Genomic DNA, 23,128 nt, shown 5'->3' on the forward strand with positions numbered 1-23,128 from the left:
AAGCTTAACCAGTAAGAAACCACCCACTAACCTCTAACTAGATTTTCCACTTTAACTAGTCCCATACTTTCCTTCCTCTTATTTCAGCAAACACCTTTGGGAACCTCAGTCAGTGGAGTCCCTGATCTGCCTGTCTGGTGTTGCCCCCCTCATACACTGCTGAATGCTCAAACAACTTTATTACAACATTAATTAACAAATTAATGTGCCCTAGCACATCTTGTAGCACCTCTTCCAGGTTTTTGCCCAACATTCATGTTCTCTGGGAGGCCTTCTCCTTCCTGTGCCCCCTCTGGCATTCCCTCACCTTCCTGCTTTTTTGCCACAGCATTTTTATCACTACCTGTCCGTGTTTACTGCTGTATTCTCACCCCACGGTGCTCAGAATCCACCGACTTAACAGCAGAACCAGTCTTTTCAATTTTATCACACCTTTACAGACCTTCTGCTTTACACAAACCTACTGAAACATCTATACTTTGGCCAACATACATCGTTCTATGTTGTCTGTGTACGTGCTGTTCCACTAGCCCCTCATGACCACATTTTTCCTCTGTCTTATATAATTCTTACTCATTTTTAAAGCTCCAGCTTAAATTCTACCCTCTTGGTAAACCTTTTATAGACCAACTAAACAAAAGGATACTTTCCTTCTCTGGATTCTATAGCATTCATTTGTACAAACCCTCAGGCAATTATTTATTGGTGAGTATTCATAATTCAGATTTTTTCTGAAATGTATTTCCTCTTTCTGATTAGATGGAAGTTATGTTAAGGGCCTACTATACTCAACACAGTGTCTTGTATATAGTAGGCCCTTAACGTTTATTAGTTAATTGATAAAAGTAGAGTTTCCTAATGGTGTAAAATATAATTTCAGGTGGTACACAGAAGACATTAAAAGTGGGGCGCAATGGTGGACACCTATAGTCCCAGCCATTTGGGATGTGAGGGGGCAGGCTGAATAACACAGCAAGATCCCACTGCAAAAAACTCCTAACCGGCCCCAAAAGCAAAAAACAATAAAAAGAAATCACACCCTATCTCACACAATATACAAAAATTAACTCAAAATGGAGTACAAGGGCTCAGGTTGTGGCTCAGTGGTGAAGTGCTTGCCTAGCATGCATGAGGCACTGGGTTCAATTCTCAGCACCACATATAAATAAATAAAAGGTCCACTGACAATTAAAGAAACATTTTTAAAAAATGGAGGACAGGGGCAGGGGCTGTAGCTCACTAGCAGAGGGCTTACCTAGCACATGTGAGGCACTGGGTTCCATCCTTAGCACCACATAAAAATTAACAAACAAAATAAAGGCATTCTGTCCATCTATAACTAAAAAAACGATTTTTAAAAAATGGAGCACAGATTTTAAGAGCTAAAAGGAAAAACAAAAAGTAAACAGGAAAAAGGAAGAAAAAAACAAAAGTAAATATTTTGATTAGGCAATGATTCCTTATGATATGATACCAAATGCAAAAGCAAAAATAGGTTAAGTGTATTTCATCAAAATTCTGAACTTAGGGCACTATTAATAATGTGGAAAAAAACACCTACAGAATTCAAGAAAATTACTGCATATCCTATACTTCAAAAGAAGATCTTATATCTGGAACATATAAAAACTCCTACAACCCAACAATAAAAAAACAAACAACTCACTTGAAGAATGAGCAAAAGGGATTGGAGATGTGGCTCAAGACAGAGGGCTGCCTTGTATGTACAAGACCCTGGGTTTGCTTCCTAGAACCTCAAAAAACAAACAAAAAGCCTCCCAAAGGATCTAAACAGACATTTTTCCAAAGAAGATCAATTGTTAATAAGTGCATACAAGAAGCTCAATATCAGTAGTCAGAGAAATGCAAATTTAAACTATGAGATACAACCTTACAGTCATTAGGAGATGGATACAATTTAAAAAGACCAGTATCAGAGAAAAAGTGAAGAAATTGAAGTCCCAAATATTGTCTATGGGACTGTAAAATGGTATAGGTACTTTGGAAAACAGTTCGACAGTTCATCAAAAAACTTAAATGCAAGTTACCATATAACCCAGCATTTCCACTCCCAGGTACATCTAAGAACTAAGAAAATATGTCCACCCAAAAACCTGTACATGAATGTTTAACAGCATCACATATAACAGTAAAAAAAAAAAAAAGATATTCAGATGTCAATCAACAGATAAATAAAGTAAAGTGAACACATACAACGGACTCTTGTTCTGTCACAAAAAAGAAGGTAACTGATACATGAAAAAGCACAGATGAACCCTGAAAACAGGCTAAGTGAAAGAAGGCAGATACCTAAGGCTACATACAGTATGATTCCATTTAGATAAGGTGCCCAGAACAGGCAAATTCAGAAACAGGGAGAAGATTAGTGATATTGTGTAAGACTGGGAGGATGGGGAGAAGAGTGACTGCTATAGGTCATCGTTTTTTCTAGAATAATGAAAATGTCCTAAAATTAAATAGTGGTGATAGCTGCACAACTTGATGAACATACTAAAAACCACTGATGTGTACAATTTAAAAGGGTAAATTTTATGGTATGTGAATTATATTTCAATAAAGCTGTTAATATTTAAAAAGTTACATTTTAAAATGTATGCTAGAAAACACACTACTAGAAGGTCAAGCTGTGACCAGATGCTTGATGAAATATTTGACAAAAAAGGTTTGAAGGAGACCAAAGACCATCTCCTGATTATCCAAGCAGCAGCAACCAGAACTGCAGTGCTGGGCTGGGGTTCAGTGGCAGAGGGCTTGCCTCACACATGTGAGGCACTGGGTTTGATCCTCAGCACCACATAAAAATAAATAAAACAAAATAAAAGATTAAAAAAAAAAAAAAAAAGAACTGCAGTCCTGAGTACCCAATGCCCAGCCTTAGCACTGTACCTTCGATGCGCCTTTTCTTGGAGAGGGAATGACCCTGAGGGCTGGCCTCTGCTGCACTCTCTATAGGGCTGAGGGAGTGGCAGTAGGTAGTGACTGGACCCCACTGATGGCCAGGTGCCTGGGAGACACGCTGCAGACACTTTTCCAGGTAAGACAGTCTGAAGGAGGGGTGGAGCGGAAAGGCTGGGGTGGGTCCCAGCCCTTGCCCAAGCCTTTCTGTACCCACATCTCTGCTCACCCACCCTCTAACTTACAGCAGCTGCTTATCCTGGTGGAAGAGGCGGGGAGAGAACTCTGAAAGGAGCTCCAGGAATGCCAGATTTGGGGGTTCACCCGAGGAACCAGGAGGAGGAAGTTCAGACAAGGAGAACTTGATGCCTTCCCTTGATTGGGCAGAACTGTTTTAGTAAGACAGGCCCTTCCCACTTCCCTCCCAGGGCTGAGATATCCCATCCAAGTGTGCCCTTCCCATCCCCACTCATCTCTTGAGAACATGCCCACCAACAACCTTACTACTGCTTCTTCATGGCCTACCCTCCCCATCCAGGGCTACATTCTCAGCCTTCTCTGTACCCAACCTCTAACCCAGCACTTCCTCACTTGTGCAACATGACTACCAGGTCTCGATTGTGCAGCTGCTGGGGTCCAAAGCTCAAGGCAAATCTCCGGGCCAGATCTCTCATCTCAATGAAAGCTGGCAGCTCACTCAGGCCCTGAGGCCCCTGTTCCTGCAGCAGTTCTGTGTACAGCTGTGTCCAAGAGACATGGTGTGTTGGGAGAGGGAAGAACAGGGCAGCACTAGAAAAGCACAACATTCCCTTCTCCTCAGAAATTCCCAAGGGCTTGGGATGCCATCTCCTAATTTTACTCTTTCTGCCCCCAGGACACTGCCCTGATCCCTGACACTCTGCAGCAGACAGAGCCTTAGCCCTTCTAACAAAGATATCTACAGTAACTGAAGAAGGCTGCAAGAGAACAGACTGAAAAAAATAATTAGGGATTCCCTGTCACCTCATCTTTGCCACTCTAGGTGCTGATAGTTGATTTCTATGGGTTGGAGATGGAAAGTTCCAGGTTAGTTAAAAGCACATTTTCTAAGGATCTACTAGGTGTGAAGGAGCCTGTTGTGTAAAGTAAAGAGTCAAAATAGGAAAGGGCCTTTTCTTAATGTCTTGCTTTCTCTGAAGGTGGACAAAGAGGTGGGGGACTACAGGAAGGCATGCCAGAGGTGTGAGGTCCTCTGGAGAGAAGCAACACCTGCTTCAGGCTCAGCAGTAGGATTCGGGAACAATGACTTCGATCAATCTGCCTTGCTCTAGTTAATGTTTCCTTGATGATGTCACCATAGTCATTGTAGAACTGCATGAGAAGAAATGGAGAATGTTATGTTTGACCACAGGAAAACACTCTGTTTTGTTTCTACCTTCACATCCCTAATCTTGCCTTGTTCCCAAAGAGCCTGTGATAGAAAAACAGGAATATAAGCATAAAATAACTCAGTCTAGACCTCATCTCTAACCAACAGGTGCAGAGCCCAAAAGAAATCAGAGTTTAGGTAAAAGAAAAAAAACACATCAGGGATAAACTGTTGGAGCCCAATTCTTGGTGAAGAGGAGGAGGAGGCCTGCCAGTGCCCATTCTCGCTTAGCACTGAAGTCTCCACATGTATTCCCACTAAAAAGGAAGCCCCAGGGAACAGGACTTTTGTCTTTTTTGTTCACTGCTGTGCCCTCAGGTACACAGGAGGTGCTCAGTAAACAGAAATTAATACAATGGTGGGGTGAGACATCTAGGTATGTAGTGAGCACTGATCCCTCCCCCATTCTTTTTTTTTTTTTTCCTTTTTATATTACCCCATTCAGAGGACTGGGTTGGAGAAAAAAGATTTCTAGATGGGAAGAAGCAGCTATTTCCCCTCTACTGAATGTCTTAATAGCTTTTTCTCCATAATTATTTACTACTGAGTCACTTTGGTTTCTTTTTTTTAAAAAAAAATATTTATTTTTTAGTTGTACACAATACCTTTGTTTATTTATTTGTTCTTATGTGGTATACGCTGTACTGTTGAGCCACAACCCCAGACCCCACTTTTGTTTCTTTATTCTAAACTCCTACTGCCATTCCCTCCTACTTTCCCTTTTTAAGCCTGATCCCATCAAATCCATCCCTCTTCATTTCTGAGATGTCATAGTGTCTCAAGTCATGGCTTTGTTCAACATGGTCCCCTGTTCTTTGTGGCTGTGGGGTCTCACTATACCTTATTGTAGTGTTTGAAAACATCTGAGGCTGCATCCAGCTCTAGAACCCCATAGAGCAACAGCTTGCAGAACCCGGCCAAGAGTCGGCGCCGCTGGTGCAGCTGCTCTATCTGTACATGATCATCCTGGGAATGTCCTGCCCATCAAAGGCAGAATGCAATCACACACTTACATCTCCCACCCTGAATCACTGAGCCAGGCCCAGCCCCAAACCCTCCTGAGCCCCAAGCACAGAGTCCCTGTACCACTGCCCAGATCTCCAGGTTGGAGGAAGACATGGTCCATGAGGAAGCTTGCTAGCTCAGATTGGAGAGAAGCTTCTGGAAAAAAGATGAGGGGTCTCAGGAAATCCCGCCCCCCTAAAATCATCTGAGGGCTGAAGATGAGAAGCATATCACTTAATAAGACAAAAGCCTGTTGGTAAAAAAAAAAAAAAGAGGACAATTAAAAAACAGAATTGTTATATAAGACTGGAATTACAAAGCCAGCTTAACTCCTCAGACCCCAACACTCGCCTTCTCCTCCCTCTGGAGGAAATGCTCACCTGCTCCTGGATCTCCAGATCCACATCTGAGAGGCAGCTCTGGCAGAGTTCACAGAAGGCCACCATTCTGCTCTTAAGATCCAGCACCTGCTTCTGCAGAGATAATGGCTTACAAGGAGCAAGACAACATGGCTCCTCCGTCCTAGTCCCTGCTCAGACCCACACTCACCTGGGAAGCATCTGGCCCTGAAATGTGGGTTAATGTCCAGAGAATGGAAAAATAGACAAGAGTCAAGGCTGGAAGGACCACCTGTAACCATGAAATGTCAGACAAATGAGCTTTTGCAGGAGAACGAAGAGCGATGGTGAGGGGGGAAGGGAGAGACAGCCGAGGAGGGAAAGATGGGCAGGCTGATGGGCTCAGACCCAGCGTGGAGGAGAGAGAAAAGGAAACCCTTTTCTGGTGGAGATAAACTGATATTTAAAACAGGCTCCAAAGGCAGCTATTCTATGCAAAAATATCATGTCTCCCTAATTCACTCACAGTCTCCTAGAATCCCTCAGTCTTCTTGACTCCTAGAAAACTGGAGAGGATGACAGTTTCCAGGAACTGCAGCCTGGTCCACCTTTCAAAAGAGGATGGAGGGGGAAGCCCCACCAGATCTTCCTCTGTGTGCCCACTTTATACCCTGTGACTGGGCCTGCCTGGGAAAGGTGGCAACCCAGAATAATCCTTAAGAATGCCTCTCCTGCTTCCACATCTCTAGCCTGTCTACCTGCCTGGTGAGGAACCTCTCCAGTGTCCACGGCCTTCCGGAGGAGTCCATAGCATGGCTCGTAGAGCTCCCAGCGAGTCAGGTCATGAGCACTTTGTGAAGAGAGATGGAAACATTATGCTGGAGCAGAATGAAAGGAATCAATTCCACAGACACAGAAATGGGAGGGAGCAGCAGGGAAGCTACTCACTTGTAGAAGGCAGAGAGCCGCTTCAGAGTGGCTGCTAGACTATACACCTCATCCTCATCCAAGAACGACGACTGAGGAAGAGAGAAGGTCCACAGCAGGAGTTTCCCAAGAACTCATCCATCCATGCTCCTAGTCTTAGGGCCCTCTCCTCCTCATTTGGTGTGTCCCGCCATTCAGCCTCAGCTCCTACCTGCAACAGCTCATCAAGCTCTTGCTGGAAACGGTCAGTCAGCAGATCCACTAGTTGGCTGCGGGCAAAGTCCACCCGGCTGAAGAAAGTGAACTCAGGCTTACAGAGCAGATACAGGGCATGCGCTCCAGCCTCAAGCACTGCTGGCTCTGCATGCTTCACCACCACCTCCTGGAGTTGCTGCAAAAGCAGCTCCAGATGCTGAAAGGGAGAAAGGTGGGAGAAGACGGTGTGGAGGAGATGGGGGGGAAGGTGAGAAACGGGTGAAAGCAATGAACTTCAAGGAAAAGATGCCTGAGAAAGGGCTTATTGGATTTTTCTGGAACCCAGGTTCCTGTAAAGATGTTGACAGTAGACCCCTCCAGCCCTAGCAGGTGGGCAGTGAGGTGTAGGAAACAGATCTTCCCACCTCCTCACCTTCTCCAAGCGCCGAGTGCAGTAGATGCTGAGGTCAAAGTAGTTGAGAAGCTGGAGCAGGGGAGCGACCTTCTCTGCATCGGCTGAGAACTGTGGTGATAAAGAGGGTGCACGTGGGCTGCCAACTCTTCTCCCATCCCTCCTCTAGGCTGTTTCCTTTTACCCACTTATGCCTGGTGCGGAATGGGGGCTGCTCTACCTTGGCCAGGAGCTGGGGCAACAGGGGAATGAGGTGCTCAGTCAGTTTCACCTTGTCATCAGCTTGAAGTTTGCGTTCTTTAGCAGTTAGGCCCTGGAATGAGAGTCATTCTGGGGTGAAAGACGTGGAGAAATGCCATGTGCAATGGGTATGTCCGTGCATCCCTCCTCCCCATGATCTTTTCTGCCCAGGAAGGAGAAAAGAATTCAGCAGCTCCCTTCAGATTTCTTTTTGCTGGAGAAAAAAAAATCCTTTGGGGGCAGATGGAGTGCCCTAAACGAGGACTTAAGAATACTGAGAGAGAATACATATCTGACTTCAATACTGCTGATCAACCCAACTTGGCCCATGCCATACCTTCCTCCCAGTGACCCGCCCCACAGGCGGGTGACCCTCCACAGCTTGCCGGGCACTGGACACAAGGATTTCTATCAGCGTGTTTTCCTGCACATTGCCCAGGTCTGGGTTGGTGGGAGGATCAAAAACAGAATTGACATATGAGCCACTCACCATCTAAAATTCCACTCCCACCCCATGCCCACTGCTGCTTTTTATAAAGCAGGCAAGCAGTCTCTCCTGGTTTCACTTGGAAGTGCAAGGTCCCTGTCCCCGGCTACCAGGTAGCACATACTCTGGTCCTTCTGCAGCAGCAGGCTTGTCATACTCTCCCAATCCTTCAGCTGAGTCCCTGCACAGTCCCAGAGGCTGTCTACTAAGTAAGCGGCATGGTCATGGAGCTGTGAAGAGGGCACAGGGTGTTACCAATGTGATGGAAAACTGTGCCAGGAAGCATTTGTTGATAAACATCACCCTCCTTCCCACAGTGGCCACCCTGTCCTCTACTCAGGTTTCTGCACAACACTCTGACTCTCCCTTCATGTGTTACCTCACTCTCCACGAAGAAGGACAGCAAAAGGTGGAAGAAAGTTCTCTGAGCACTTGGACTTCGGCGTCGCTCTCTTCCAACCCCTGCTTTTGTCCCACACTCAGGATAGAAGAGTCTGGAGGGGAGGGCACAGCACAGGAGGAGGTGAGGCACATGGCAATCACCATGGAGAAAGAAACAGCCCAAGGAAAGGATGCAGGGAAAAGAGGAGCAGAGCTAAGCGAAGCCCAAGGGGTTAAGAGGAAAAGGGATGTCAAGAGAGATCTGTATAGGTATGGAGAGTCCTTAGGCAGCCGATGAGAAAAATGACAGAGGATGGTGTGAAAGAAATGCACAAGGAGACCCACTCACTTCCAGTATAGAAATTCCCCTGCGGCAGAGGCCAGGGCACGATTGGAGGCATATACAACTGGGTAGATGCTCTCACAGTCTGCACTGGTCAGCACTCCTTCCATGTTCCTGCCAAGAGAAAAGTGTGGGCTGGGGATGTGGCTCAAGTGGTAGCGCGCTCGCCTGGCATGTGTGTGGCCCGGGTTCGATCCTCAGCACCACATACAAAAACAAAGATGTTGTGTCCGCTGAAAACTAAAAAATAAATATTAAAATTCTCTTTCTCTAAAAAAAAAAAAAAAAAAAAGAGAAAAGTGCATTTGGGTGTTGTCCTCTGGCAATTCTAGGGCTAAAACCAGCAAAAACAATGAGAATATGACTCTCAGAAAACTTTTTATTTTTTTGGTCCAGGGATTGAACCCAGAGGTGCTTTACCACTGAGCCACACCCCCAGCCCTTTTTATTTATTGACAGGGTCTCTCTAGTTGCGTAGCTCCTTGCTAAGCTGCTGAGGCTGGCTTTGAACTTGTAATCCTCCTACCTTGGTCTCCCAAAACAATGGGATTATAGGCATGCACTACCATGCCTGGCTCAAAGAACTTTTAAATGAAAAGTGGAAAATAGAGGAATATGGAAAATTAGAGAAGACAGGCAGTTTCCCCTCTCAAGGTATCCCAACTCAGGAATGACTTATTTTCAACATGCACCTAAGAGTTAACCTGTGACAGGTGGGGCAAGGACTCTGGAGGGGCCTGCCTGATGCTACAAAGGTGTCTGTGACATGCTGCCTCACACATTCCCATGACTCACTTCAGGATAAGGGTTAGCAACCTGACAGCCTCCACCGCCACATCATACTCTCTGTCCATGACCATGGAAACCATCCGGTCCTGTCAGAGAAAGAACATTGCTCAGTATCTCACTGTACCCAATCCAAACATCACATCTCCTAGAATCTGAGAGATTCCTAAAGAAAGGGTGTTGAAGCAGATGCTGGAATAGATAATAAAATATCAAAGCAAATGATACAGAAAGACATGAGGTGGCAAAGCAGGATACACTGCAAAGAGTCCAGCACAGAAGCAGTGTCTCCATCTTACCTTGAAGCGGCTAGTGAAGAGCTCCAGGCGTGATGTCAGCTCTTGGTTGCTGTACAGCCCTTTCAGAGCCTTCAGGCACTTTAGACGGACTTCTCGGTGCTGTCGAGGAGAGACAAACAAGAAAGAAAACACGATTGATCACTCACCCCTACTGAGCCTCCACATGAGGACTTGCAGTCCTCATTCTGGACCTGGGTGCCCTCACGAAGAGGATTCTGAGATGAAAGAGAAAATGAACAGCTGTCTTCTTAAAATACAGAAGGATCTCAGAATTGAGCAATTGTGATGAAAAGGATCCACAGCTACCACTCTCACATGTGAGTTACTAATCTATCAGTAATTTTCTTGCTTTTTCTTAGTGAGTCTTTCTCCCTGTTACACCTTAGGGTTGAAGGCACGGTATCTCCTGGAAGTGTCTTTTTCTCTTCAACCTTATCCTATGCTTCCTAGTACTGAGAAGTTTCAAGGTTCAGTGCCTTGATGGGCTGATCAATGCTCATCAGGTGAAATGTCTAAGTGGCAGGACCAAGAAAAGCTGAAGTGTCCTGGGCAGGGAAGATGATGAGGGGAACAGGAAAAGGGAGACTGATGTGACTCCTACCTTGTCATGCAGGGTCCAGCCAATGTATTTTAAATAGCTGTCAGTGAGGAAAGAGGTACTGTAGCTTTGCATCCAACACCCGATTTCCTCCATGCAGATAGCCCGGATCTCAGGAAGGATGTCCCTAGATGGAGATATAAACTGACTTCTGTAGTCTTCTCTCCAAACTCACTTTCAATCCTATCAGAAAACCCTATCTCACACAAACTATTTTTTTTGTCTTACTGTTTTATTTTCCTTAACACTAACCATACATACTAATGGAATTCAATGGGCTATTTCCATATATGCATACAGTGTGACTAAAGAATTTGTTTTCTTTTTTTTTTTAGAATTTTAATTTTTTTTTTTTTTAGTTTTTTCGGCAGACACAACATCTTTGTTTGTATGTGGTGCTGAGGATCGAACCCGGGCCGCACACATGCCAGGCGAGCGCACTACCGCTTGAGCCACATCCCCAGCCCCAAGAATTTGTTTTCTTGATGAATGCCAGGTGCCATGGTCTTTCAATTTCCTTCCCAACGTAAACACAATAAATATAAAAGTAAATTCCTTTCTGTAACTAACCTATGAGATAACTGAACCAGCATGTACCATCTTGCTCACCACATCCCCTTTTAAAACTGATTTTGAAATTTCATTTAATTATTGGCTAACCTGTGTATATTTTAATTCTACTTCAAGAAAAGATTAAATCAGGAGCTCGGTTTGTGGCTCAGCAGTAGAGTACTTGCCTCGAACATGCAAGGCCCTGGGTTCGATCCTCAGCACCACATAAACATAAATAAATAAAATAAAGATGTTGTGTTCAACTACAACTAAAAAAAAATATTAAAAAAAGAAAAGATTAAATCAGGTGAAAGGTTCTAGAAAAGCAGAAGCTGAAATCTAGATAAAGTGAGAAACTTTTAAGTACTACAAATACTTTAATATTAATTTTTGGAGTACTACAAATGTTTAATTTAATTCTACCAGTCTTTAAACAGTATAAAACTCCCCTGCCCTCAGAACAAACAATAGGGTGAGTTAGGAAAAGGCTTGCTGGGCCACACATATGCCTCAGAAAAGTTGCCTCTGGTTCTCTGCTCTTGTCCTTCCAAGTCTCCAACCTCAAAAAGATAACAGGCAGGGACAGAGCTAGACCTTGGGCAACATTGGACCAGAATACTCAGTAATGCCTTATCCTTTTATTTTCTCTCCCAGAAGAGCTTACAAAATCCTTTGTATGTGGGATAAACAAAATCTTACTAATTTAAAACATGCGTTGTAAAGAGTTTTTATTACAGCTGCCTTATTTCTGGGGCTAACTAAATATTTTGGGAATCTTACAGACTCCACAACCAAGGAATAGCTGCTTCAGTGAGAGGAGCCCATTAGCTCACCTGTACCGATGAACAAAGACACCCCTGAAGATGGCATTCATCATCCCCTCAATCTCTTCTTGATGCTCTTGGAGCTGGAGGATAAGGAGGAACAGATCAATCTTTCTTGTACCCCAAAAGCCTAAGGCTGCAAAAGTGTAACTTCTACCTACTTCCTATTTATCACAGGACACAGTGTGAACCCCTGGTATCCTAAGTTTCCTTTTAGATCTTCTAATTCTAGAGGAAGCAATAAAATCAACTAATGCCTCAGAGGTTTCTCTGTGTCTAATAAAACACTATCTCCTCTATATATGATTATTTTTGCTATTCAGAAGCTCTAAGTGGTAGTTATGTTTTGATTAATAGTAATTCAGAAAATGCATCTTTACTAGGTGTGGTTTGATAAATGAAAAAGAACTAGCAAAAATCCGATTAGATATGTGGTTTTCAACTGGGCAATTATGTCCCCCCGAGGACATTTAGCAGTGTTTTAAGATTATTTCACTTGTTACAACTGGGGTGGGATAGAAGACAGAGATACTGCTAAACATCCTGCAAGGCCAGGACAGCCCCTCACCCCAACATCAACTGAATTAGGATTAGGTAAATGATAGATATCAAAAGCAGAATTATAAGCAGAAAGGGAACTTTGAGACAACTGACCCCACCTCTTCAATAAATCAACATATGGGGGAAAATGGGGGAAGGCTGATGTTAAATTTTAAAAGGTCTAAGAAACACCAGTCACCAAATACAATGCAAATTTCTCACTTAGACCCTGGCTTGAATTAACCAGATGTAAAAAGAATTTAGGGGGTACAAGTGTAGGAAATTTAAGTATGAATTGGAATTAAAAATATTAGGGAATCATTAATTTTTGGATATGAAAATGGTATTTGATTTGTGATAACACATTACTTTTTTATTTTTAGTTTTTAGTTGTAGTTGGACACAATACCTTTATTCATTCATTCATTCATTTATATATGTGGTGCTGAGGATATAACCCAGCACCTTGCACATTCTAGGCAAGCGTTCTACTGCTGAGCTACAACCCCAGCCCGATAATACATTACTTTTTAGAGAATATACTTAAGTCTTTAGGGTTGAGGAATCAATATGTCTATAATTTACTGTATGAGAAAAAACAACAACCCACAAACAAATGAATAAAATACTGTGAAATATTGTTAAACTAGATAATGCATATATGGTATCCAGTATGCCAGTGTCTCTTATCTTTCTGAATGTCTGAAAATTTTCACATTTCAAGGAAAAGAAAGGAAGTCCTTGAAAGAAAGAAGATAAATGAGTACCAGATTCTACAGAAGTCTAGATAAGAGATATTGAGGAAAGGCACTGGTGATACAATTCAGGAAGCCAGAGGTTTGGAGAGAAAATTTTCAAAGAAATGGGGATAGGAACTAAGTAGCAAAAAGGATTCAGTCAAGTGGACATGAAGAAAATAAGGAAATACAACCCTAAAAAAGGAGGAAAGAAATAAATCACAGAGAAGCAGAGTTCTTCAAAGGACAGATTCAAGAGCCTATATACATTTATAAATGAGAAAAAAATATGGGGGGAAAATTAAAGACAAAAAGGAGGAATAATAACTGATGAAGCAAGAACCCAAAGACAAAAAAAGATCTGCACTAGTGTACAGTGGTCTACTCTTATCCACAGGGATAAGAGTGGATGCCTGAAACTGCAGAGAGCACCAAACCCTATATACACAGATTGAATATCCCCTATCTGAAGTGCTTGGGACCAAAATGTTTCTAAAGTTTTCTAGATTTTGGAATGTATGGATAGACTTTACTGGTTGAGCAAACATGACCCAAAATCTGAAATATTCCAAAATGCAAAATTTTTGAGTGTCATACTGGCAAAAGTTTTGGAATCTGAACACTATAGAATTCAAATTTCTGGGTTAGAGATGCTTAACCTGTACTGTGTTGTCCTATACACACAGCTATGATAAAGTTTAACTTATATATTAGGCACAGTAAGAGATTAACAACAATTAATAAAATATAATAATTATAATGATATACTTATGTGAATGTGGTTTCTCTCTCAAAATATATAACTATACTTTATACTTTTTTGGACCTTGGTTGACTGTGGGTAACGGAAACCACAGAAAGCAAAACTGCAGATAAGGGTAAACTACTATACATAATTTAAGATTCTGGATAGACCTATTAATATACACAAGCCCTTAAGATTACCCCGACAGTGAAAAACAGCAAAAGAGAATAAGGGAATAGAAATTTCGCAGAAGTCATCTTTTATGAGGGCTGGAGAAAGCCAACCGGTACAGTTAGACATGATGTGTCTGGCTAACCTCCAAGTTGGGGAGTCTTAGATACTAATGGAGAGTAGAGAGGAAACAATCAGTATTCACTTCATCACAGAAAAAAGAGATGTTTGAAGTTTAATCAGTGTAGAAGATATTACTAGGGTTTATGTTCTCCAGTGATCTTCTTAAGTTTAAAGGGAAATAAAGCTAGTCAATTTACTCTCATCTCACTTAAAGTCACAAAATAGTAGAATTATTCCTTTTTACATATATTTTTTTTAGTTGTCCATGGACCTTTATTTTTTTCCTTTATTTATTTACATACAGTGCTGAGAATTTAACAGTGCCTCACATATGCTAGGCAAGTGCTCTACCACTGAGCTACAATCCCAGCCCAGAATGATCCTCTTTTTAAAGAAAAGAAAACTGAAAACTGAGAGGTTACATTAAGGCCATGAAGCTAGTACCTAACTGGAACAGAAGGAATGCTATATTTCCATTCCTTGAATACTTGGCTTCCCTTGTCCTTATACAGGTACTACTATGGTGACCTCTACATTTAATGTAAAAGTCACAACTTAACTCCTTGCAGATAGAGCACTTAAACATTTCTGATGCTGAAAACAAATGGAAACTGAACAAAAATGGAAATATAGAGAACTCTAAATTCACTAGGCATGATTTTTGAGCCCACACTCAGAAACAAGAACAGCACACAATGATCTCTGATGGGACGAGCATGGTATAGCTGTTCCCTATCTGAAAGGCTGCTTAGGGTTTGTGCTGAACAGCCTTTCAGAAGTGCCATGGTCTGATAAAGTAGTCTGCAATAGCAGTGGATGGAAGCTGAGAGAGAGGAAGGGAAAAAGCAGGGACATTCCTCACCTCTTTGCGTTTCTCCAGCAGGCTCTCTAGCCGCTCAGGGGCTCTCTGCCCTGGTCCCTTGTTTCGTTCAGCCTCATACTGTCGCTGGTTGTTGTCTTTGTGTAGACTCAACTGGAGGGCAACTCTTACCAGGGAGGTCATGAGCTTCATGGCTTGAGTCAGGAAAAACAACAAAGAAATCTTCACTTAAGTCAAAGGAGGGAATATAAATTTAAAAGAGAAGGAAAAGGGGCTGGGGCGGTAGCTCAGTGGCAGAGCGCTTGCCTAGCACACTGGGTTCAATCCTTAGTGCCACATAAAAATAAATAAAAGAAAGGTATGCTATCCATCTACAACTCAAAAAGATTTTTAAAAATAAAGAGAAGAAAAAATGGTCAGAGAAAATGAGAAGCAGAGTGACCCCGAAGTTCTAAGACACCCTACCCTAGAGTAGACTTTCCCTACCTCTTTTGGACTTTAACCCTCAGCATACTGTGAGCTTTAGAGAAAGATATTAAGGTTGGAAACTATTACTGGGATCTATCCCTTTTCACGAATCCACTTGTGAAAATCTGGATGGAGATTTGGCATAAAAGCTGCAATGCAACTGAAGTATAGCTAAGATACAAGCAGCGTGTGGTGGCACACTCATGCAATTCCAGCAACTCAGGAGGATGAGGCCAGAGGACTGCACTTGAGATGAGCCTATGAAACTCAGTGACACCCTGTCTCAAAACAAAAAAATGAAATAAAAAGGGCTGAGGATACAGCTCAGTGTTAGAACACCCCTGGGTTCAATCCCAATACTACAAAACAAACAAACAAAAAACTAAAATGCAGGTGAGAAAGATGATTTAGAACCACAGAAGAGAGGAACAGTCCTACCAAACCCCAGAAGAATACACAAGAGTAAGAAGTGCTCACCAGCCAGGGTGCTAGTGTGGCGGAAGGCACGAACTTGGGAGTCTGAGAGGCCCGTGAGCAAGGAGATGAGGTTGTCCATGGGAAAGCCATCATAGAGGAGGCTGTACTGGCACTGATACACCAACGTTCTCACAAATTCACAGAAGCTTCCTTGGAACTTCTTCCAGGATGGACCTTGAGCTGTCAGGGGATAGTCCCCTGAGTCCTAGATAAGGGTTATGAAAAGAATGGAAAATTTGTTTTTTTTTTTTTTGCGGGGGGGTAGTATCAGGCCCATGAAGCCAATAGCATAACAGTCTAATCTCCAATATACTTAATTTCCTGATATCCTTCCCAGCTCCAGAGGCTTATCAAATAATATATATGAGTCTCAAGAAGTTGAGCTTTCCTTCTAAAAGCTACCCTACTTCCCAGAATCAGAGAAGGGGGTAAAGGGCCTTGTGTTTTGAAATAACAGGAGAAAGAGGATCCTGGTTGTCTTCCTCCACCTCATTAAACTGCTCTGTTAGGTGCCGGATGATCTCTGAATTGGACATCTTCTTGAACATCTCAGGGGTCACAGTGCCTGAAGAATGGAAAAGATGAGGTACTTAAGAGGAAAATAACAGGACACTGTGATCATTTACAGATAACATCTGAAGATAAGCTAGGGAACATACTGAAATATGCTCAATCAGGTAAGGAATTAGAAGAATTAAAACTTACACCATTCAACCGTGTATCCATTATGAGGTAACCTCTCTAGAAAACCCAAAGGAATCAAGTGGAAAACTATGGTTTAAAAAAAGACTCCAGATGAATTTAAAAAACAACAACAACAAAGAAACAAACTAGGCCAGATGATGGATTCTAACAATACAATCAGATCAATACCATCTGCCCTAATATAACTAAGCCATGGCATGTGGAGACCTGGCTTACTTAGAATGACTAAGAAGTAAGAAAATCAGAAAGAAAGAAGTAGTTAAAAAAAAAAGGAAGAAAGAAGAAGTAAGAAAAGAAAGAAAGAAGTAGAAAATAAGAGAGAAGAAGAAAATAAGAGGTTATCTTATCTACAAAGACTAAAAGGCATTTTTTTGAGAGAGAGATAGAGAGAAGAGAGAGAATGTTTTTAATATTTATTTTTCAATTTTTGGTGGACACAACATTTTTATTTTATTTTTATGTGGTGCTGAGGATCAAACCCAGCGCCCCGCACATGCCAGGCAAGTGTGTTACGGCTTGAGCCACATCCCCAGCCCGACTAAAAGTCATTTGATAGTCTACTTTTCAATTTGTGAAATTGAAACTTTTCATCTTTATCATATAAAGATGATTATTTTCCCCCAAAAGGTCTTGCCTCAAAACCAACACAGTTCACTACTGAATCATTTTCCTTATATACTTATCAAAAATATGGTTAAATAAGTGAAACTCTCCATATGTTTTGCTTCTTCCTTTATTTAGCAAATGTCTAATCCTACTTTTAAAATGAAGAGTTTCAGAACATAGGAGCAGAAGGGTGGGAACAGAAAGAGAATGGGGTAGGAGTTTTCTCACCTTTACATCCACAGGATCGGATGAAAAAGTTAATAAGCTCCAGGAATCCTGCCTCCTCATCTTGCTTATAGCTCTCCAGCCACTCATCCACCAAAGACTGCGGGGGGGGGGGGGGGGGGGAAGTGGATGATTTCTATTTCTAGCAATACAACGGAACAGAAATCCTGTTTGGTCTTTCCAACTAAAGCATCTAAATTTCTGATTAAAAATAATACAAACATCTTTTTAAATGTATTGCTGAACTAAAACCAAAGGTAGAATTCCATATAGGCTCCAAATGAGGTGAAGGTAAGCAATCCAAGGAGGCAAGTAAGTTGACTTTTGCCCTGAGGGGTTCAATAAACCCTAGGGATCCTAACTTTGTGTCCAGATGGCTGTTTGGAGTGCACAGCACAGGGGACAGAGTCTAATGTCTTTCAAAGAGTGGTATGAGAGAAGGTATCTACATAAAGCTATGTCCTGCAGTCACAGCCTCACAAAAGCAAGAATGAAAATAAATCTATAGTTCAGACAGGGACACCAAGAAAACTAGCTTGTTACGACCTTAGTGTGGTGTGGAGATAAAAAAATGAACTGTCATTTGATAATTCATATCTGGATTTGATGTCCAGATGTACTCTACCTATATGATCAGAATAATCTTAATCAGAAAACTTAATTGAAAGTGATAATGGAGTGCCTCCAGGCAACTACCAGAAGCAAATGCAGGTTCTTCTTTTTTAAAAACCCACCTTTGACCCATGCCCCAAAAAATTCCAACACATAGAGCTCCAGGAAAAATGAGTGGATCATTTTCACAAAACCTAGTAAAACATACTAAAAAAAAACCAGGACACTGAAAAAAAGAATTAGAAAAAAACAGACATCAGATTATATTCACAAAGACTTTAGACACCGAAGTTATCACAGATTATGATTACTATGATTTAAAAATAAAAGAGAAGCCTGAAAGTAGAAGGAAAGACAGAATTTGAAAATGGTCCAAACAAACTTGGTATAAGTGAAAAATATTTAACACTTAACAGATATTCCTATAATCCCAGATACTTAGGGGGCTGAGGCAAGAGGATTGCAAGTTCAAGACCAGTCTCATTAGGTTAGTGAGATCCTATCTAAAATATAAAATAAAAAGGGCTGGGGATGTAGCTCAGTGGTAGAGTGCTTGCCTAGCACACATTGACACATTGAGGCCCTGGATTCCAACTCTAATAATGAAAAAAAAAAAAATCTTCAATGGATGGATTAAAAGTGGATTGGTGGGGGTGGGTGGACAAGGGTTGTGGCTCAGCAGTAGAGCGCTTGCCTAGTTCGTGCAAGGCCCTGGATTCAATCCTCAGCACATAAAATAAATAAATAAAGGTATTGTGTCCAACTATAACTTAAAAAATATATATATTTATTAAAAAAAAAAGTGGATTGGTCAGGCTGGGGATGTAGCTCAGTTGATAGAGTGCTTGCCTTGCATGCACAAGGCCCTGGGTTCAATCCCCAGCACCAAAAAAAAAAAAAAAAAAAAAAGTGGATTGGTCACAGCAGAATAAGAGATGTGTGAACTGAAAGTTGAATTAACTAAAACACCCAAAATGCAGCTCAGAGAGACTTACAGGTGAAAATAGCAAACGAGATGCCAAGAGACTGAGAAATTCTAATGATGTCTAACTGAATTCCAGAAAATAAGTGAGGAAGAGGCAATATTTGAAAAGCCCAACACTGTTGTGAATACACGATTGCATATAAGTTGGAAGGAACAATTAGTTTTAAAATGTATACAGTCCTGGTAAAAGACATCAAAATAAAGCCAGTAAAATGAAAGCAAAAATGGAAAAGATACAGTGGAGGTCAAGAAACTGGTAGAAATTAATTTAAATATATCAACAAAAACAATAAATGTTAATGGACTAAATTCTTTATAGATCAGCAAAATGAACAAAGAACAAAATCAAATGGATGATGTATATAAAAGACAGATCCCAAATACACATAGGAAAATTAAAAGGATAGAAAAAGATACTAGGCAAATTCTAACCAAAGTTAAAGGAGTGTTAAGATATATTAATATCAGACCAAACATATTTTCAAAGAGTGCCAGTATATAACAACAAAAGGTTTGATTTATTAGGAAGCTATAACAATTCTAAACCTATATCCAAATAAAAAGTGTCAAAATATTTAAAGCAAACAGGGATGAATACAAAAGGGATAACTGAAAAAGTTAACTTAATGGATTTTAAAGCATCTCTCTCTGTAACTGATTTACCACAGAGACCCAAAAAATTCAGAACAGAACAAAACCCAAGAGGCAACAGTAGAAATATCAAAACAGTATCACATTTAACACATTTTACACAATCTCACTCAAGAGAACAGTACTTAATAACTGAAGAATACTCATCCTTTTCAAGTACCAACAGTTTTGGGAGCTGACAATGCTAGGTCACAAAGCTAAGTCTCCATAAATTTCAAAGACTGCATTTTCTGATAACAACGCAATAAAGTTAGAAATCAAGTAACAAAACCTAACCAGTAAAATTCCATGTTTGAAAATTTAAAATACTTTTCTAGAAATGATAAAAAAATCTATATTATACATTGATATGAAATTTTTAAAAAATGTGAACTGAAACATGTCACAGAAGACTAAAAAATGATTCATTTATATAAATTAAAGAACACATTCATTAGTGGTAATACTATAATTAAAGATAGAGATTAATACAAAATTTAGTATAGTGGTTGTCTCTGGGTGGTAAGGGAACTGAAGAGTAGGATGCAGAGATGATATGCCATGGGCTTCTACAGATCTATTAATGTTTCATTTTTTTGAGCTGGGGCTAGAGATAAGGGTGATCATTTTTTAAAATCTACATATATATGCCTTATTCACTTTTAGATAATAGATATGCAACAGATAAAAGATGTGGGGAGGGAAAAGTAATTAGATGTAATTGTCAAGGTGGAGGTAAAAAATTAACAAGGGTGAATAAACTGCCATCCATATCCAGATCCAGGCTTCCTTCCTAGTTCACCCAATGCTCTCTTTGCCTCTTGTTCTGTGATACCTTTCCATAAGGAATATTCTTTGTCATCCAAGATCTCTCTTGAACCACTTCAAGGATGTACCATTCCAAGAACTCACTTCATGTTCTTTTCATTTTTTTTTTTTTTGGTACTGGGGATTGAACTCAGGAGCACTCGACCACTGAACCACATCCCCAGCCCTATTTTTTTATTTTATTGAGAGAGAGGGTCTCACTGAGTTGCTTAGGCTGGCTTTGAACTTGAGATCTTCCAGCCTCAGCCTCCCGAGCTGCTGGGATTATAGGCGAGTGTCACTACGCCTGACTGGTATTATCTTTTTTGATACATGCATACTCACTAAAATGTCCATATCAAATCAAATTTGAAGACACCTGTTCTTATCTTCCCACCTTACAAAGACTGAGGGAGGATCAAAAAATAGAGATGAGACTCTTTACTTTACCTGCATGTCACTTTTGGCGGTTTTCACAGAATCAAAGAGATCGCTGGTTGGTGGTTCTGATTTTTTCTGGATTTTACCTTCTACCATTTGGGACCCCTTCTTTGGATGTTTTGCCACCTAGTAAGATCAGAAATATAAAAAAGTGAGTGGTATTGGCACTTAGTCTCATCATTATCACATTAAGTAGACTTAAGCCAGCTAGGTGCTTTAATCCCAGCTACTTGGGAGGCTGAGAGAGGATGACTGCCAAGTTCAAGACCAGTCTGGGCAACTTATCGAAACCCTATCTCGAAATACAAAGTAAAACAGATTAGAGATGTACAGCTCAGTGGTAAAGTGCCCCTAGGTTCAATCCCCAGTATTGGAAAAAACAACAAAGTAGACTTAAGCTGCCAATTTCATTATGCATTACTGTCTCATATCTGAAAAGAACTCATTTTTTCACATGTGGTTTATTATTCCTAACCTTTTCTCCTTTTAAAGTCTGTGAGCATTATTCCTGTACCTCCAAATCCTAATGCTCTCTTTTATTCTTTTCTCTTCAATTTTTTTTCCTTCCTATTTCTGTCCCTTAAGAATCTTACAAATTGTGTCCTTTCACTAACTATATCACCTGAGCCTCTTCTAGGTTTTCTTTTGCTGCTTCCCAAACCAGGTTCCAAAACAAAACAGACTCACTGGTGGTGTTCTGAGTGGTCGTTTTGCTGATCTCTTTCTCACATTGCGTCTCAGGCTTTCTTCAAAGTCACTGCCTTCATCAGTTGACAGAGAGTGACTATCCCTATAAGGAAGTACAGTATTCCTTAAATGAAACCACTCCTTTAACCTACCATAAAGGGCTAATTATAATTTTTCTTTGTCTCTAACTGTATTCTACCTCCACGAGTAAAAGACAGATTATAAGAGATTGCTTACTGTCACAAGTAATGATGGAGGAACTAGAAGTTAAAGGAAAATTTCACTTGAAAGCAATGAAGCTGAATAAGGTACTGAGATGGGTGAAAGACAATCCCTTCTTAATAGTCTCTCCAAATAAAAGCATCAAATTATATTCATAGGCAGAGGAACTACTGTTCTTGTGGAGAAAAATCAGCATGGCTCAGGAAGTTACATACCATTCAAATGTAAGTAAGAGAATAATGTGTGCCTGGAGTTAAAGTCTGAAACACTGATACAATCTGATCCCCAATAGTAGTACTCACAGAAAAAGAAATGATTAAGAGAAGATCAATTAAAATAACCAGGGAATAAAGTAAATCCTTAGTTTTTTTCACTAGAAAGATAAAAAACAAGATATACTACTATAACAGAATTTAAACTCATAAACCATAGCAGAGAATGGAAGGACCTGTTTAAAAAAAATCCCAAATACAAGAACTACAGGACACCAACTAAAAAACTCATACAATATGTCAGACAACAAATAAAGCACTCTTTACTTGTAATATTTTCTACTCCCCAGCCACCATCAGCATTCACACTGGCTAAACACAGAAATGTGTTCAAGGTATGTCTAGACTGCAAGTTGAGTGACAGATTAAAGAGGTGCTCTTCTTGATATCTACACGGTCTAGGGTGGCCAAGAAACAGCTAGCGGATCACTGTTCTGAACCAGTACAGCTTTTCTGAGGTTTTCACACCTATTACAACCAGTGCAGTAAAATGATAGTAAGGAAAGCTCCCGAAGATACAGGAGGCAGGAGCAAAACGCAAGAGCTTCTCACCAACACCACTCACCCCTCTGAAGGGTCCGAGTCCCTGTCATCACAGGGCAGATTGATGGAGGAACTAGAAGTCGACAATGCCCTCAGTGTACTTCCAACAGTTCTGTGCAGTGGGGAGGACACACTGCTTGGGGAGGATGAGCTATGAAGCCGAGAGGAGGATCTCGGGGTAGGCATGTTGATCTGCCTGAGGGAAGAAAGACAGGGAAAGGGCTCCTACTCCACTTCTCCATCCCCAGCCCTGCCCAGTCCCTTTCTTTCCAAGGAACTGCTCTGGGACTCGGGGGTCGGCATGGGACCTGCCAAAAATAAGACAAGAGACTACTTAACCATATCAAGGGATATTAAGGGATTAATGACAGCAGCACCCCATGGGCTGGGGTGTAGCTCAGTGCTGGTTTAGCACGCGCGACTCTGGGTGTGGATTCCAGCACTAGCCAAAAGGAAAAAAAAAAAAAAAAGCCCCACCGTCCCAGAAACTGGCCAGAGGCACTGGAGTTGCTCCCCAAGCGCCTGGTGAGGCACAACCCACTCCAAACGCGACCCTCCCGGGGACTTCCGAGGAAACGTAAATCGCTTGGTGCAGAATTAG

At 41.3% G+C, this 23,128-nt stretch overlaps 1 protein-coding gene across 1 annotated transcript in view; it reads right to left on the bottom strand.

The window, feature by feature from the left end:
* Positions 1-23,128, bottom strand: part of Stag3 (STAG3 cohesin complex component) — a 28,376-nt gene that overhangs the window by 4,792 nt on the left and 456 nt on the right. The window contains exons 2-29 of the mRNA XM_027952947.2: positions 22,550-22,723; positions 21,491-21,593; positions 20,813-20,929; positions 17,332-17,428; positions 16,281-16,357; positions 15,793-15,997; positions 14,890-15,041; positions 11,721-11,794; positions 10,339-10,462; positions 9,738-9,836; positions 9,448-9,527; positions 8,659-8,766; positions 8,308-8,422; positions 8,053-8,158; positions 7,779-7,882; positions 7,422-7,514; positions 7,223-7,312; positions 6,806-7,006; positions 6,616-6,686; positions 6,430-6,517; positions 5,879-5,959; positions 5,710-5,802; positions 5,411-5,579; positions 5,165-5,301; positions 4,165-4,266; positions 3,508-3,656; positions 3,162-3,290; positions 2,908-3,065 (exon numbers count right to left, since the gene is read on the bottom strand). Of these exons, the coding sequence (XP_027808748.2) occupies positions 2,908-3,065; positions 3,162-3,290; positions 3,508-3,656; positions 4,165-4,266; positions 5,165-5,301; positions 5,411-5,579; positions 5,710-5,802; positions 5,879-5,959; positions 6,430-6,517; positions 6,616-6,686; positions 6,806-7,006; positions 7,223-7,312; positions 7,422-7,514; positions 7,779-7,882; positions 8,053-8,158; positions 8,308-8,422; positions 8,659-8,766; positions 9,448-9,527; positions 9,738-9,836; positions 10,339-10,462; positions 11,721-11,794; positions 14,890-15,041; positions 15,793-15,997; positions 16,281-16,357; positions 17,332-17,428; positions 20,813-20,929; positions 21,491-21,593; positions 22,550-22,713 (3,286 nt within the window). The 5' untranslated portion in view covers positions 22,714-22,723. The remainder of the gene's footprint in view (positions 1-2,907; positions 3,066-3,161; positions 3,291-3,507; positions 3,657-4,164; positions 4,267-5,164; positions 5,302-5,410; positions 5,580-5,709; positions 5,803-5,878; positions 5,960-6,429; positions 6,518-6,615; positions 6,687-6,805; positions 7,007-7,222; positions 7,313-7,421; positions 7,515-7,778; positions 7,883-8,052; positions 8,159-8,307; positions 8,423-8,658; positions 8,767-9,447; positions 9,528-9,737; positions 9,837-10,338; positions 10,463-11,720; positions 11,795-14,889; positions 15,042-15,792; positions 15,998-16,280; positions 16,358-17,331; positions 17,429-20,812; positions 20,930-21,490; positions 21,594-22,549; positions 22,724-23,128) is intronic.

The sequence above is a fragment of the Marmota flaviventris genome, chromosome 19 (assembly GCF_047511675.1).
Source record: "Marmota flaviventris isolate mMarFla1 chromosome 19, mMarFla1.hap1, whole genome shotgun sequence".
Classification (NCBI taxonomy): Eukaryota; Metazoa; Chordata; class Mammalia; order Rodentia; family Sciuridae; genus Marmota; species Marmota flaviventris.